At 35.4% G+C, this 14,668-nt stretch overlaps 1 protein-coding gene across 4 annotated transcripts in view; it reads left to right on the top strand.

The window, feature by feature from the left end:
• Nucleotides 1-14,668, top strand: part of MICU1 (mitochondrial calcium uptake 1) — a 230,262-nt gene that overhangs the window by 64,506 nt on the left and 151,088 nt on the right. For all 4 annotated transcript variants that reach the window (XM_064594798.1, XM_064594795.1, XM_064594796.1 and 1 more), the window contains 2 exons: nucleotides 5,616-5,790; nucleotides 11,014-11,176. In XM_064594798.1, the coding sequence (XP_064450868.1) occupies nucleotides 5,616-5,790; nucleotides 11,014-11,176 (338 nt within the window). The remainder of the gene's footprint in view (nucleotides 1-5,615; nucleotides 5,791-11,013; nucleotides 11,177-14,668) is intronic.

Raw genomic sequence — 14,668 nt, 5'->3', positions numbered from 1 at the left:
TCATGTAACTCTTGGTTATCTGGATGTCATCTTTGGAGAAATGTCTGTTCATGTCTTCTGCCCATTTCTTGACTGGATTATTTGTTCTTTGGGTGTTGAGTTTGATAAGTTCTTTATAGATTTTGGATACTAGCCCTTTATCTGATAAGACATTTGCAAATATCTTCTCCCATTCTGTAGGTTGTCTTTTTGTTTTGCTGATGGTTTTCTTTGCTGTGCAAAAAAGCTTTTTATTTTGATATAGTGCCAGTAGTTACTGGGGTTTTTTTGCTTTTATTTCCCTTGCCTCAGGAGACATATCTAGAAAAATGTTGCTACAGCCGATGTCAAAGAAATTATTACCTGTGTTCTCTTCTAGTATTTTTACGGTGCCAGATCTCACATTTAGATGTCTGATCCATTTGGAGTTTATTTTTGTGTATACCTTAAGTGCTTTGGTTTCGTTTTTTTGCATGGAACTATTTAGTTTTCCCAGCACCAATTGATAAAAGATTGCTTTTTTCCCATTGCATTTTCTTTCCTCCTTTGTTGTAAATTAATTGACCATATAATTGTGGGTTTATTTCTGGACTCTTTATTCTGTTCTGTTGATCCGTGTGTCTGTTTTTGTGTCAGAACCATACTGTTTTGATTACTACAACTGTACAGTATCTCTTTTTTTCCCCCCTTGGAGCCCAACAGGGGGCTTGAATTCATGACCCTGAGATCAAGACCTGAGCTGAGATCAAGAGTTGGATGTTAAAAAAAAAAAAAAAAAGTTGGATGCTTAACTGACTGAGCCACCCAGATGCCCCTGTAGTGTATCTTGAAATCTGGGATTATGATACCTCTAATTCTTTTCTTTTTCAAGATTGCTTTGGCTATTTGGGGTGTTTTGTGATTACACACAGATTTTGGAATTATTTCTTGTAGTTCTGTGAAAAATACTGTTGGTATTTTGATAGGGATAGCATTAAATCTGTAGATTATCCTGGGAAGTTTTAGCAATATTTAGCAATATTCTTTCTCCCCATCCATGAACATGGAATATCTTTCCATTTATATGTTTAATATTCAGTTTCTTTCACATTGTTTTATACTTTGCAGAGTACAGGTCTTTCACCTCCTTGGTTAAGTTTATTCCTAGTTATTTTATTATGTTTGGTGCAATGGTAAATGGGATTGTTTTCTTAATTTCTTTTTCTGCTACTTTATTATTAGTGTATAGAAATGCAACAGATTTCTATATGTTGATTTTATATCCTGCAACTTTACTGAATTCATTTATCAGCTCTAGGAATTTTTCGGTGACATCTTTAGACTTTTCTATATGTAGTGTTTTGTCATCTGCAAATAATGATAACTTTACTTCTTTATTGCCACTTTGGATTCCTTTTATTTGTGTGATTTCTGGTAGCCAGGATTTCCAGTACTATATTGAATAAAAGTGGTGAGAGTAGAATCCTTGTCTTGTTCCTAATCTTTTCCTAATCTTAGGGGAAAAGCTCTCAGTATTTTACTACTGAGTATGATGGTAGCTGTGGGTTTTTTATATATGACTTTAGAGTTATGTTCCCTTTAAGCCTACTTTGTTGAAGGTTTTTATCATGAATTGATGTTGTAATTTGTTAAATGCTTTTTCTGCATCTATTGAAATGGCCATATGGTTTTTATCCTGTCTCTTGTTGATGTGAGATATCATGTTGTTTGATTTGCAAATATTGAACTATCCTTGCATGCCGGGAATAAATCCCACTTGATTATGGTGAATGAGGTTTTGATGTATTGTTGGATTCTGTTTGTTAATATTTTGTTGAGGATTTTTGTGTCTATGTTCATTGAGATAATGGCCTGTAGTTCTCTATTTTTATAGTGTCTTTATCTGGTTTTGGTATCAGGGTAATGCTGGCCTCATAAAATGTATTTGGAAGCTTTCCTTCCTCTTATATTTTTGGAATATTTTGAGAATAGGTTTGTTTTTTTTTTTAAGATTTTATTTATTTATTTGACAGAGACATAGAGAGCACAGATAGGCAGAGCGGCAGGCAGAGGGAGAGGCTCTCTGCGGACCAGGGAGCCTGATGCTGGGCTCGATCCCAAGACCCTGGGATCATGACCTGAGCCAAAGGCAGACACTTAACTAACAGCCACCCAGGCGCCCCAAGAATAGGTTTTAACTCTTCTTTAAATGTTGGATAGAATTCACCTGTGAAGCCATCTAGTCTTGGACTTTTGTTGTTTGGAAGTCTTTTGATTACAGATTCAATTTCATTGCTGGTAATTGGTCTGTTCAAATTTTCTATTTCTTCCTGATTCAGTTTTAGGAGGTTATTTGTTTCTAGGAATTTATCCATTTCTTCTAGTTTTATCCAATTTGTTGGCACATAATTTTTCATAATAATCCCTTATAATCCTTTGTATTTCCCTGGTGTCAGTTGTTATTTCTCCTCTTTCATTTCTGATTGTGTTTCTTTGCGTTCTCTCTCTCTCTTTTTAATAAGTATTGCTAAAGGTTTATCAATTTTGTTGATCTTCTCAAAGAACCAGCTTCTGGTTTCATTGATCTTTTTTTTTTTTTTTTTTAGTTTCTATTTTCTATATTTGTACTCCTAATTTTTATTCTTCTTTCTTCTGTATAGCTTGTCTCTTAATGATCTTATGTTGGCCATATGACATTGCTGATATTTGACAGTTTTTGATTTGTAAAAAGAACAGAGTCATTTCACTCTCTAATAGTTAAAGAGCAAGGTAGATTCTGGAAATATAAAATAACAAATTATGTGATATGGTTTAGTCACTAAACATGTAGCAGTTTGAAAGAATAAAGTCATTACCTTGGATGAAGAAAATAGGAAAAATCTTCATAGAATAGAGTTTCAGTTTCAATCTCTAATCAGCTAGAGGGGCTTCTCCTGAACATTCAGTTTTTTCTTGCTATTAATAGTTGAATTAACCTGGTAAGCCCATCAAATTTTTGTCTTCATGTAGAATTTTTTTATGTACATGTTTTTATTTGAATACCAGTTTTTACTCTTTTGGTCCCACATTTATTCTTTCAGTTCATTTTTTGTGTTTAAAAAAATAACAAAATTTATCTCCCTAATCATTTTTAAGTGTACAGTTCAGTAGTGTTAAGTATATTCACACTGTTGTCAAACAGATCTTTTTAGAACTTTTTCATCTGGCAGAACTAAAATTCTTTATCCATTAAATGCCTCTGTTCCCCCTCCCTGCAGCCCCTGCTTATGATTATTCTATTTCCTGTCTCCATGAAATAGACTATGTTAGATAGATATATCCCTCATATAAGTGGGATCAGAGAGTGTTTGTCTTTTTGGCTCATTTCACTTGGCATAATGTCCTCAAGGTTCATCCATGTTATAGCATGTGATACAATTTCCTTTCCTTTTTAGTTTTCTTTCAGAGTTACTTAAAAAAATTTTTATACAAAAAATACAAAAAGCTGTACATAACTAATGCAGACAAATTAAGGAGTTAGAAATAAGTGTACACCTGTGATCATCATTGCAATCTATGCCATAAACCTGTCCATCACTTTTAGAAGTTTTCTCCCACCTTCTCACTTGTTATTATTTTAGGTTGTTTTTTTATTTATCTTTTATTATTTTTAAAAAATTTTTTAAAGATTTTATTTATTTATTAGAGAGACAGAGAGAGAAACAGCATGAGAGGGGAGAGGGTCAGAGGGAGAAGCAGGCTCCCCGCTGAGCTGGGAGCCCCATGTGGGACTCGATCCCAGGACTCTGGGATCATGACCTGAGCTGAAGGCAGACGCTTAACCGACTGAGCCACCCAGGAACCCTATTTTAGGTTGTTTTTTTTTTTTTTAAAGATTTTATTTATTTATTTGTCAGAGACAGAGCACAAGCAGGGAGAGAGGCAGGCAGAGGGAGAAGCAGGCTCCCTGCTGAGCAAGGAGCCCAATGTGGGACTCGATCCCAGGACCCTGGGATCATGACCTGAGCCGAAGGCAGACGCTCAATGACTGAGCCACCCAGGCGTCCCTATTTTAGGTTGTTTTAATGATAAACACTTAATATAAGGGCTACCCTCTTAGCAAATTTTTAGAAGATTTTATTTATTTATTTAAAAGAGAGTGTGAAGGGAGGAGTAGAGGGAGAGGGACAAGCAAACTCTGCACTGAGCATGGAGCTTAATGTAGGGCTGGATGTAAGGATCCTGAGATCACTACCTGGGCCGAAATCAAGAGTGGATGCTTAACCCACTGAGCAACCCAGGCACCGCCCCACTCAGCAAATTTTTAAATATACAATACAGTTTTGTTAACTATAGGCCCTGTGCTGTTCAGTAGATCTCTAGGACTTACTTTGTGTAACTGAAAATTTGTACTCTTTGACGAATATCTCCCTCCCCTAGCCCCTGGAAAGCACCATTCTACTCTCTGCCTCTATGAGTTTGACTTTTTAATAGTCACAATGTAAGTGGTATAATGTAGTATTTGTTCTTCTGTGTCTGGCTTATTTCACTTAGCATAATGCCCTCTAGGTTCCTCTGTGTTGTCATAAATGGCAAGATTTCCTTCCTTTTTTGATGCTAAAAAGTATTCCATTGTGTGTGTGTGGCACACACATACCACATTTTATTTATTTGTTGACTGATAGGCATTTAGGTTGCTTCCGTGTCTGGGCTATGGTGAATAATGCTGCAGTGAACATGGGAATATAGATACGTCTTTGAGATCCTGATTTCAATTTCTTTGGATATATATCCAAAGTGGAATTGCTGAATCATACTGTACTTCTGTTGTTAGTTTTTTGAAGATCTTCCATCCTGTTTTCCAAGGTAACTGTATCAATTTACATTCCCAACAACAGTGTACCAGGGATCCCTTTTCTCCACATCCTCACCAACACTTGTTATCTTTTTTTTTTTAAATCATATCCGTCCTACCAGGTGTGAGGTAATATCCCATTGTAGTTTTTACATTTCCCTGATGATTTTTGATGTTGAGCACATTGTCATATATATGTTGGCTACTGATGTATCTTTTTAGAAATGTTTGTTTACTTCCTTTGCTCACTTTTAATCAGGTTATTATTATTTGTTTTTGCTATAATGTTGTAAGTTCTCTATATGTTTTGAATATTAGCCCTTTATTAAATACATGGTTTGCAAATATTTTCTCCCATTTCATAGGTTGTCTTTTCATTTTGTTGGTTCTTTCTTTTGCTGTGCTGAAGCTTGTTAGTTTCATGTAATCCTGCTTGTCTCTTTTTCCTTTTGTTGCCTGTGCTTTTAGTATCATAACCTTTATTTTTAAGGCTGAATATTATTCTTTTGTATGTGTATGCCACATTATCTTTAACCACTCATCTATCAATGGTCATCTCAGTTGCTTCAAACATTTTAGCTATTGTGAATAATGCTGCTATTAATATGAATGTGCAAAAATCTCTTCATGACACTGCTTTCAATTCTTTTGGATATATAACCAGAAGTGGGATTGCTGGATCATATAATAGTTCTATTTTTAATTTTTTGAGGAACCTCTTCATGTCGAAGTTTTCACAAGTTTAATTGCTGTTGCTTCTGCTAAACTATCTGAAAATCTTTATTTCTTGATTAATGCAATTTTTTTTTTTTTTCATATCCAGGGCCCTTGCAGAATCTCCACCATCTGTAAACAACCTCAAGAGTGAACTTGGTGATAAAGGGAAGAATAAAGATGAAGGGGAAGTTTGTAACAATGAAAAAAAGGCTGCAGGTGTTTGTCTTGAGCCTCACCCAGAAGAGAAAAAGAAGAAACGTTCTGGATTCAGAGACAGAAAAGTATGGAACACAGTCTTATAAATTAGTCAGAACTGTTCTTAATTCTAAATTAGAATAATGCAGTTGAGTCTCTTTTATTGTTTATTTCAGATGGTTCGTATTCTCCTTGCAGTGATATTCACCTTTCTGCTATTTTCTTTCCTTTTTTTTTTTTTTAAGATTTTTTATTTATTTTTTGACTGAGAGAGACACAGCGAGAGAGGGAACACAAGCAGGGGGAGTGGGAGAGGGAGAAGCAGACTTCCCACTGAGCAGGGAGCCTGATGTGGGGCTCGATCCCAGGACCCTGGGATCATGACCTGAGCCGAAGACAGTCGCTTAACCAACTGAGCCACCCAGCACCCCTTTTTTTTAACATTTAAAAAAAAGATTATTTATTTTAGGGAGAGAGAGAGAGAGAGAGCAAGCGCACAGGTGCATGGGGGAAGAAACAGAGGGAGTAAATCTTCAGGCACACTCCCTGCTGGTCAGGGAGCCTGATGCAGAGCTCAGTGTCATGACCCTGAGATCATGACCTGAGCTGAAATCAAGAGTCGGATGCCCAACCAGCTGAGCCACCCAGGCACCCCATCATTTCTCTTTTTGATTTGAGGTGTGAGGTGATATCTCCTTATAGTTTCAATTTGCATTTTCCTGATAATTAGTGATGTTGAGCACCTTTTCATGTATCCATTGGCCATTTGGATGTGTTCCTTGGAAAAATGCCTATTTAGGTCATTCTGCCCATTTAATTGAATTGGTTTTGTAGGTTTTTTGTTTTCGTTTTTGCTTTTTTTTTTTTTTGGCTTTGAAAGTTTTTATTTTAATTCCAGTTTGTTAACATACAATGTTATATTCATTTCAGGTATATAATATAGTGATTCAACAATTCCATACATCATCCATTGCTCATCATGACACTTCTACTCCTTAATAATCCTGTCACCTTTTTAACCCATCTCCCTACCCTCTCCCCTCTGGTAACAATCAGTTCTCTATATTTAAGAGTCCATTTTTTGTTTGTTTGTTTGAGTGTGTCTTTTTAAATAGACTCCTCACCCAGTGTGGGGCTTAAACTCAAAAACCTGAGTTTGAGCTGAGATCAAGAGTCAGACATTTAACTGACTGAGCCACCCAGGTGCCCTAAGAGTCTGATTTTTTGTCTTTTTTTCCCTTTGTTCATTTGTTTTATTTCATAAATTCCACATATGAGTGAAATCATATGGTGTTTGTCTTTCTCTGACTGACTTATTTTCATTTAGCCTTTTACCCTCTAGATCCATCCATGTTGCAAGTGACAAAATGTCATTCTTTTTTTTTTTTTTAAAGATTTATTTATTTATTTATTTGAGAGAGAGAGAATGAGAGAGAGCACGAGAGGGAAAAGGGCAGAGGGAGAAGCAGACCCCCTGCTGAGCAGGGAGCCCGATGCGGGACTCGATCCCGGGACTCCAGGATCATGACCTGAGCCGAAGGCAGTTGCTTAACCAACTGAGCCACCCAGGTGCCCAAAATGTCATTCTTTTTTATGGCTGAGTAGTATTCCATCGTGTGTGTGTGTGTGTGTGTGTCCGACACACACACACACACACACACACAACCTCTTCTTTATCCATTCATCTGTTGATGGACACCTGGATTGCTTCCATATTTTGACTTCTACAAATAATTCTGCAGTAAGTAGGGGTGCATGTATCTCTTAAAATTAGTGTTTTTGTATTCGTTGGGTAAATACCCAGTAGTGGAATTACTGGATCATATGGTAATTCTGTTTTTAATATTTTGAGGAACCTCCATACCGTGTTCCATAGTGGCTGCACCAGTTTGCATTCCCACCAACAGTGCACAAAGGTTCCTTCTTCTCCACATCCTTGCCAACACTTGTTGTTTCTTCTGTTGTCGATTTTAGCTATTCTGACAGGAGTGAGGTGATACCTCATTCTGGTATTGATTTGCATTTTCCTTATTAGTGATGTTGAGCACTTTTCCTGTACCTGTTGGTCATCTCTGTGTCTTCTTTGGAAAAATATTCAGATCTTCGGCACATTTTTAAATCAGATTTTTTTTTATTGTATGAATTCTTTGAATTTGATAAAAGACAATGTCTTTTTGTTATAAAAGCCCTCAACAAATTGGGTAGAGAAGGCACTTACTGCAACTTAAGAAAGGCAGTATATGACAAACCCACTGCTAACATCATAGTGAACACTGAAAGGTTGAAATCTTTTCCTTTGTAATGAGGAAGAGGGCCCACAGGGGTGCCCACTCTAAACTGTCTTTTACTAAAGTACTGGGAGTTCCACCTAGAGCAATTAGGAAAGACACATATAAGGCATCCAAATAGGAAAGAAAGAAGGAAAATTGTTATTAATCTGGAGATCATATGATCTTACATAATGATAATCCTAAAGACTCACTCAAAAAGCTATTGGAACTGATGAACAAATTCAGCAAAGTTGCAGGATATAAAATCAATATGCAGAATTGATTATGTTTCTGTATACTAACAGTGAATTATCTGAAAAGGAAATAAAGATAATTATTCCATTCACAGTAGCATCAAGAACAATAAAATACATAGGAATAAATTTAACCAAGGTAATGAAAGATCTGTGCAATGAAAACTCTAAGTCTTTGATGAGAGTTATAAGAAGACACACACAAATGAAAAGATGTCCTGTGTTGGGACGCCTGGGTGGCTCAGTTGGTTAAGCGACTGCACTGTCACTTGCATTCACTTGGCCTCAAGGTATTATAGCCTTGATTTTCCTTAGGCATTATACCAAAATTAAACCCTAGCACTGGTTTCAGGACCAGCAGTTTTATTGAAGAGAACTGTCTTAACATCATGAAGTTCAAGAATGTTTTAAGTAAATGATTGAATGTAACTATTATAATTCTCTTAGTAAATCTTTTCACCAGGCTAACCATTTCAAAATCCTACAGTTATCTATATGTCTTAGCTTCTAAGCCTTTGTTATCTTAGAATGCTGTATTCCAAACCTTTTATAGTTTGTTAGCATTCCTTTGAATATAACCACTTAAAGGAGGCAGCTTTATATCATTTAATGTGGTGTGATCTCCAATATATATTGCTAAGTGAAAAAAAGTAAAATATGTACTGCACAGTGTATCTATATTAAACTTTAACAATATTGGGAATGCAAAAATCTGTTACATTCCTTGGCCTATTGTTTTAAACTAAAACTAATAATATTCAGCAACATAATTTAGGGACTTGTAACAACCCAGGAATCTGGTGAGTCTGAAGATTATTGACTTTTAAGGTGTTGTCTTTCTATCTTTATCTTGTATAGGATGGACTTAATTTTTCAGTTCACGAAAACATCTTTTGCAGTAGCTATAGTTTATATCCTGAACATTGCAAACTGAATATTTTTATTGTTGTTGTTCAGAAGAACAAGAATACAGATGTCCTAAATAAAGTTATTTATTCTGTAGCCAGTATTATCCAGCAGGTAGTTGTAATATAATATAAAATGCCTTTGAGTTAAGACTTGTAGCTAAGTTTTAAGGCCGCTAAGGGGTTGAAAAGCTCCTTAGTGTGTTTGCCACATGCCGAATATTTTGATAAAATCTCTGAAGTCAGTACTCAGATTTTAATGCAAATTAGCATTGGAAGATTCTTGTGATGTATAGTTACAAATTAGCAATCCTTTCATAGTTACTGAATGCACATCTGGTAGTGGAATTAAGACCACCACAATAGGGGCGCCTGGGTGGCTCAGTCATTGGGCATCTGCCTTAGCTCAAGTCATGATCCCAGGGTCCTGGGATCGAGCCCCACATCAGGCTCCCTGCTCAGCGGGAAGCCTGCTTCTACGTCTCCCACTCCCCCTGCTGTATTCCTTCTCTTGCTCTCTCTCTGTCAAATAAATAAAATCTTTAAAAAAAAAAAAAAAAAAAAGACTGGGGCGCCTGGGTGGCTCAGTTGGTTAAGCGACTGCCTTCGGCTCAGGTCATGATCCTGGAGTCCCGGGATCGAGTCCCACATTGAGCTTCCTGCTCAGCAGGGAGTCTACTTCTCCCTATGACCCTACCCCCTCTCGTGTTCTCTCTCTCATTCTCTCTTTTGCTCGCTCTCAAATAAATAAAATCTTTAAAAATTAAAAAATTAAAAAAAAAAAAAAGACCACCACAATAGCTGTTGTCAGTGACCTCAAAGTGACCAGTTAGCCAGGAATGGCATGTAGTGTTAGTTGTGTTAATATGGTAAATTAAAAACATTCATAAAGTTTTTCTTAACACTAGCAAATGACTTTTAGACATTGAACTATTAGATTTTTAGATCGTATTGTCTTGACACATTTCTTACCAGTTACTTATAAGATACTGCTTATTTTTGGCTACCTCAACATCTAAAATTCAGGTATGAGAGAAATCTTTTCACCAGAATACTATGTAGTCGGTATTCTGGTAAAAGAGATTTCTCTCATTCCTACATTTGTAAAAGAATATTATGTAGAAGGTACAGTGTTTTGTATGTTTCATGCACAGAATCACAGCTTGGTTGCCAGATTAAAAAAAGGGCATATTAATATTATACTCTTTTAGTAAAATGCGTGCCGTATTTTATTTTGTTACTATTCAAATACTATTCAAATATTGTGTTCTTCCCAGCTTTTTTCTAAGTATGGTGTTTGTAAAATATTTCCTAATCTAATAGTCAAAAGTAAATGTCTTATTGCTTCAGACTTGTTAATAGTTTCCATGATATGTAATTTTATTTTTTAATGCTATTATTTAATGTACTTTGTGTTTGAAAGACTACTAGCTATTTAAACCTATGAATTCCCAATTCTGTTTTGTTTGGGGATTCAAGAAATTCTGTCAAAGTAAAAACTGTAAAATCAATCCCTTTTTAAAAATTTGGTATTTAAGAATCTGTAGGCTACCCTATATGTGTCATTATACCCTGTTACTGAGACCTTTTGAATTCTTGTATGACAGTTTTCAGTTTTATAGTTTTCAATGATTTAAGACCTTAAGAAATTATTTGCAAAAAATTCTAAACAAAAGTTACAGAAGCATTGCCTCAACTGGAGTATGAATAGTATTTTGGAGGGGAAAGGTTTGTAAGTTTTTGAAATTCAAGTTTATGTCTAATATAAAAAAATTAGTTATAGAAAAAAAGATATAATAAAATATCTCCAAAAACAAGATAGAAGATAAATGAAAATGAGAATTACTTAATATAGAAATACTCTGGATTTCTAATTGTAGGTGATGGAATATGAGAATAGGATTCGAGCATATTCTACACCAGACAAAATCTTCCGATATTTTGCCACCTTGAAAGTAATCAGTGAACCTGGTGAATCTGAAGTGTTTATGACTCCACAAGATTTTGTGCGATCTATAACACCCAATGAAAAACAACCAGAACGTAAGTGCTAAAGTGAAAAATGAGATTATGATATTAATTTTGTTATATGCTTCTTTGTTTCTTTCTTTGTATTGCCTAGCCATTATAGTTATATGCAATAATTATATTCATTGTGTAGTGACTGAATGTCAAGCATTATTCCAGTCTATCGGAGTACAAAAAAGGACTATCCTCGACCAGGGTATGGGTTGAGGAGATTGTACCCAGGTGTCATCTACTAGAAAAATTTAAAGACATATACTTGTTGCCACTGGGCCAGAGGGGCACAAATGGGACAAGCAGCAGACCAGAAAGCCTGGAAAGGAGGAGACCGAGAAGGAAGACATTTCAGGGAGTAGGAGTTTTGTAGGACACTGCATACACCTGTAAATCCAGAGTATGCCCAGGGCCAGACATGTTTGGAAAAGACTTGAGTGGGCTTGTACCCCTTGCTGATCTTCGTGCTCCATGTGAGGAGGTAGTGAAAGTTAAAGCAGAGTTGTAGGAAGTCTAGCTAAAAATCAAAGGAAGTCCCCAGCTCAGAGCCAATCTGCAAATGTTAGGAGAGTTGGGGTGTTTTTTGTTTTATTTCTTCTTCTTTTTGCCTCCGGCATTTAAAGAAGTCTCTGTCATGTCACTTGCTGACTGTTTAGGTAATAGAACAGAAATTTCAGTAGTGACACATGACAGAGAACACGATCTTTGCAAACATATTTTGGAAAAAAATCACTAAACACTGATGACTGTAGTCCTCAACAAGGTATATAAATCAAACACTGGGAAATAGGGAGAATCTGTTTTAATTACCCCATTATAATATTCAAAATGTCCAATTTTAATAAATTGTATGGCATACCAATAATCAGGAATAAATAACCGATCAACAGAAAGAAAAAGAAATTAACTAGAAACCATCCCTGAGGAAGCCCAAGCATTACACTTATTAGACAAAGACTTAAAATCAACTGTCTTAAATATGCTCAAAGAGCTAGATGAAACCGTTGACAAAGAGCTGTAGGAACCAAGGTGAACAATGTGTTAATAGAGAATACCCATAAAGGAATAGAAATCATAAAAAAGGAACCAAGTAATAATTCTTAGGCTTGAAAAGTACAGTAGCTAAAATAAAAAAATTCACTAGAACCGTTCAACAGTAGATTTTTTAGTAGGGAGATAGAAGAATCACAGAACTTAGATTAATTGATACTGTCCAATCAGAGGAGCAGGATGCAAAAAGAATGAATAAAAATGAACATAGCCTAAGATACATAAAGTATACCAACATTTGTGTAATGGGAGTCTAAGAAAGAGAAATTAAGACATTTCCAGATCATCAAAAGCTGAGAAAGTTTGTAGCTTGTGGTTCTTCCATACCAAAAATGCTAAATGGAATTCTTTAAGATGCTAGACAGTAACTTGATGCCATACAAAGAAATTAAAAAATAATAAAGACCCGTAAAGGTAATTACATAGGGAAATATAAAAGCCAGTATTGCTTTATTTTTTGTTTGTAACCCCTTTTTGCTTCCTTTATGATTTAAAACACAAATTCATCAAACAACAATTATAAGTATGTTAATGTTGAATCAAACTACATTATTTTCTTTTCCTTTTTTTTTTTTTTAAAGATTTTATTTATTTATTTGACAGAGAGAGAGAGAGAGAGAGGAATCACAAGTAGGCAGAGTGGCAGGGAGCGGCAGAGGGAGAAGCAGGCTCCCCGCTGAGCAAGGAGCCCGATGTGGGACTCGATCCCAGGACCCTGGGATCATGACCTGAGCCGAAGGCAGACCCTTAACAACTGAGCCACCCAGGCGCCCCTCAAACTACATTATTTTCAATTTAAGATGTTAATTATCCCTAGATTAGCCACGAATAAAATAACTAAAATCTACAGAAAAGGAAATGAGGAGAAAATAGAAATGGTACACTAGAAAAAATTAAACACAAGAGGGCAAGATTGGAGGATTCAAGGGACAAAAAATATGTAAGACATATAGAAAACAAATTACAAGATGGCAGAAGCAGATCCTTTCTTATCAGCTGTCACTTTCAAGTGAATTAAACTCATCATTTAAAAGAGAGTGAGAGGAGAAGAAATATGATTCAACTTTATATTGTCTACAAGAGACTTACTTTAGATCCAAAGACACAAGTAGGTTGAAAATGGAAGTGTATAACTAGTAACCAAAAGAGAGCTGAGGTGATTTTACTAATATCAGAAAAAAATAGATTTTTCTGAGAAATTGTTACACAAGACAAAGACATTATGTATTGATAAAGGGTCAGTTCATCAAGAAGATATAATCATGATAAATACATACATACCAAATGACAGACCCCAAAATATATGAAAGAAACATTGACAGAATTGAAGTGAGAAATAGTTTTTCAATAATAGTTGGGGTACCTGGGTGGCTCAATTGGTTAAGCATCCAACTCTTGCTTTCAGCTTCGGTCGTGATCTCATTGGTGGTGAAATCGAACACTGCATCAGGCTCCGTGCTCAGCAGGGAGTCTGCTTGAGGTTCTCTCCTCTCCCTTTGCTCCTCCCCCTGCTCTCTCTCTCTCAAATAAATGAAGCATTTTTTAAAATGCTAAAAATGGTTAAATTAAAAAGAATAATAATAGTTGGGAGACTTCAGTACTGCCATTTCAATATAGACAGAAGGTTAGTCAAGAAAGAGGACTTAATGCTATAAACCAATTAGACCAAAGATATTTACAGAACATTCCACTCAAGGAGAGCAGAATACACAGTCTTCTCAAGTGCAAATCAAATAGTCTCCAGAACAGACCAGATAAACCATATGTTAGGTAATAAAATGAATCTTAATAAATTTTAAAAGATTAAAATCATACCAAGCATCTTTTCTGCTTACAATAGAATGAAACTGCCCATCAATAACAGAAGAAAAACTAGAAAATTCATAAATATGTAGAAAGTAAACAACCAGTGGATCAGAGAAGAAATCACAAGAGAAGTTAGAAAATACTTTGAGATAAATGAAAGAGAAAACAGAATTTACCAAAACTTATGCAGTGCTGCAAAAGCAGTGCTTAGAGGTAAACTTACAGCTTTGAACACCAAAATTTAAACAGAAGAAAGATCTCAAATCAGTTTCGTAAAAACTGGTATTGGAATTAAAAAGAAAAGCAGCAAAACCCAAAGATAGTAAAATAGGGAAATAATAAATAAATGAAATGGAGAATAGAAAAATGAAAGAGAGAATCAATGAAACAAAAAATTGGTTCTTTGAAAAGATCAACAAAAATGAGAAGGCTTTAGCTAGACCAGGAAAAAGAGAGAAGGAAAATAACTAAAATCAGAAATGCAAGTGGGGAAATTACTACCTACTTATAGAAATAAAAAGGATTATAAGAGAATACTATGAAGAATTTTATACCAGCAAATTGGATTATACCTAGATAAATATGGACAGATTCCTAGAAACATACAAACCACCAGAACTCTTTTTTTTTTTAAAGGATTTTATTTATTTATTTGAGAGA

The sequence above is a fragment of the Mirounga angustirostris genome, unplaced genomic scaffold (assembly GCF_029215605.1).
Source record: "Mirounga angustirostris isolate CCGP_5_RB_7025 unplaced genomic scaffold, mMirAng1.0.hap1 SCAF_6, whole genome shotgun sequence".
Classification (NCBI taxonomy): Eukaryota; Metazoa; Chordata; class Mammalia; order Carnivora; family Phocidae; genus Mirounga; species Mirounga angustirostris.
The sequence above is the reverse complement of the archived record's forward strand: the minus strand, read 5'-3'. Positions and strand labels throughout refer to the sequence as shown.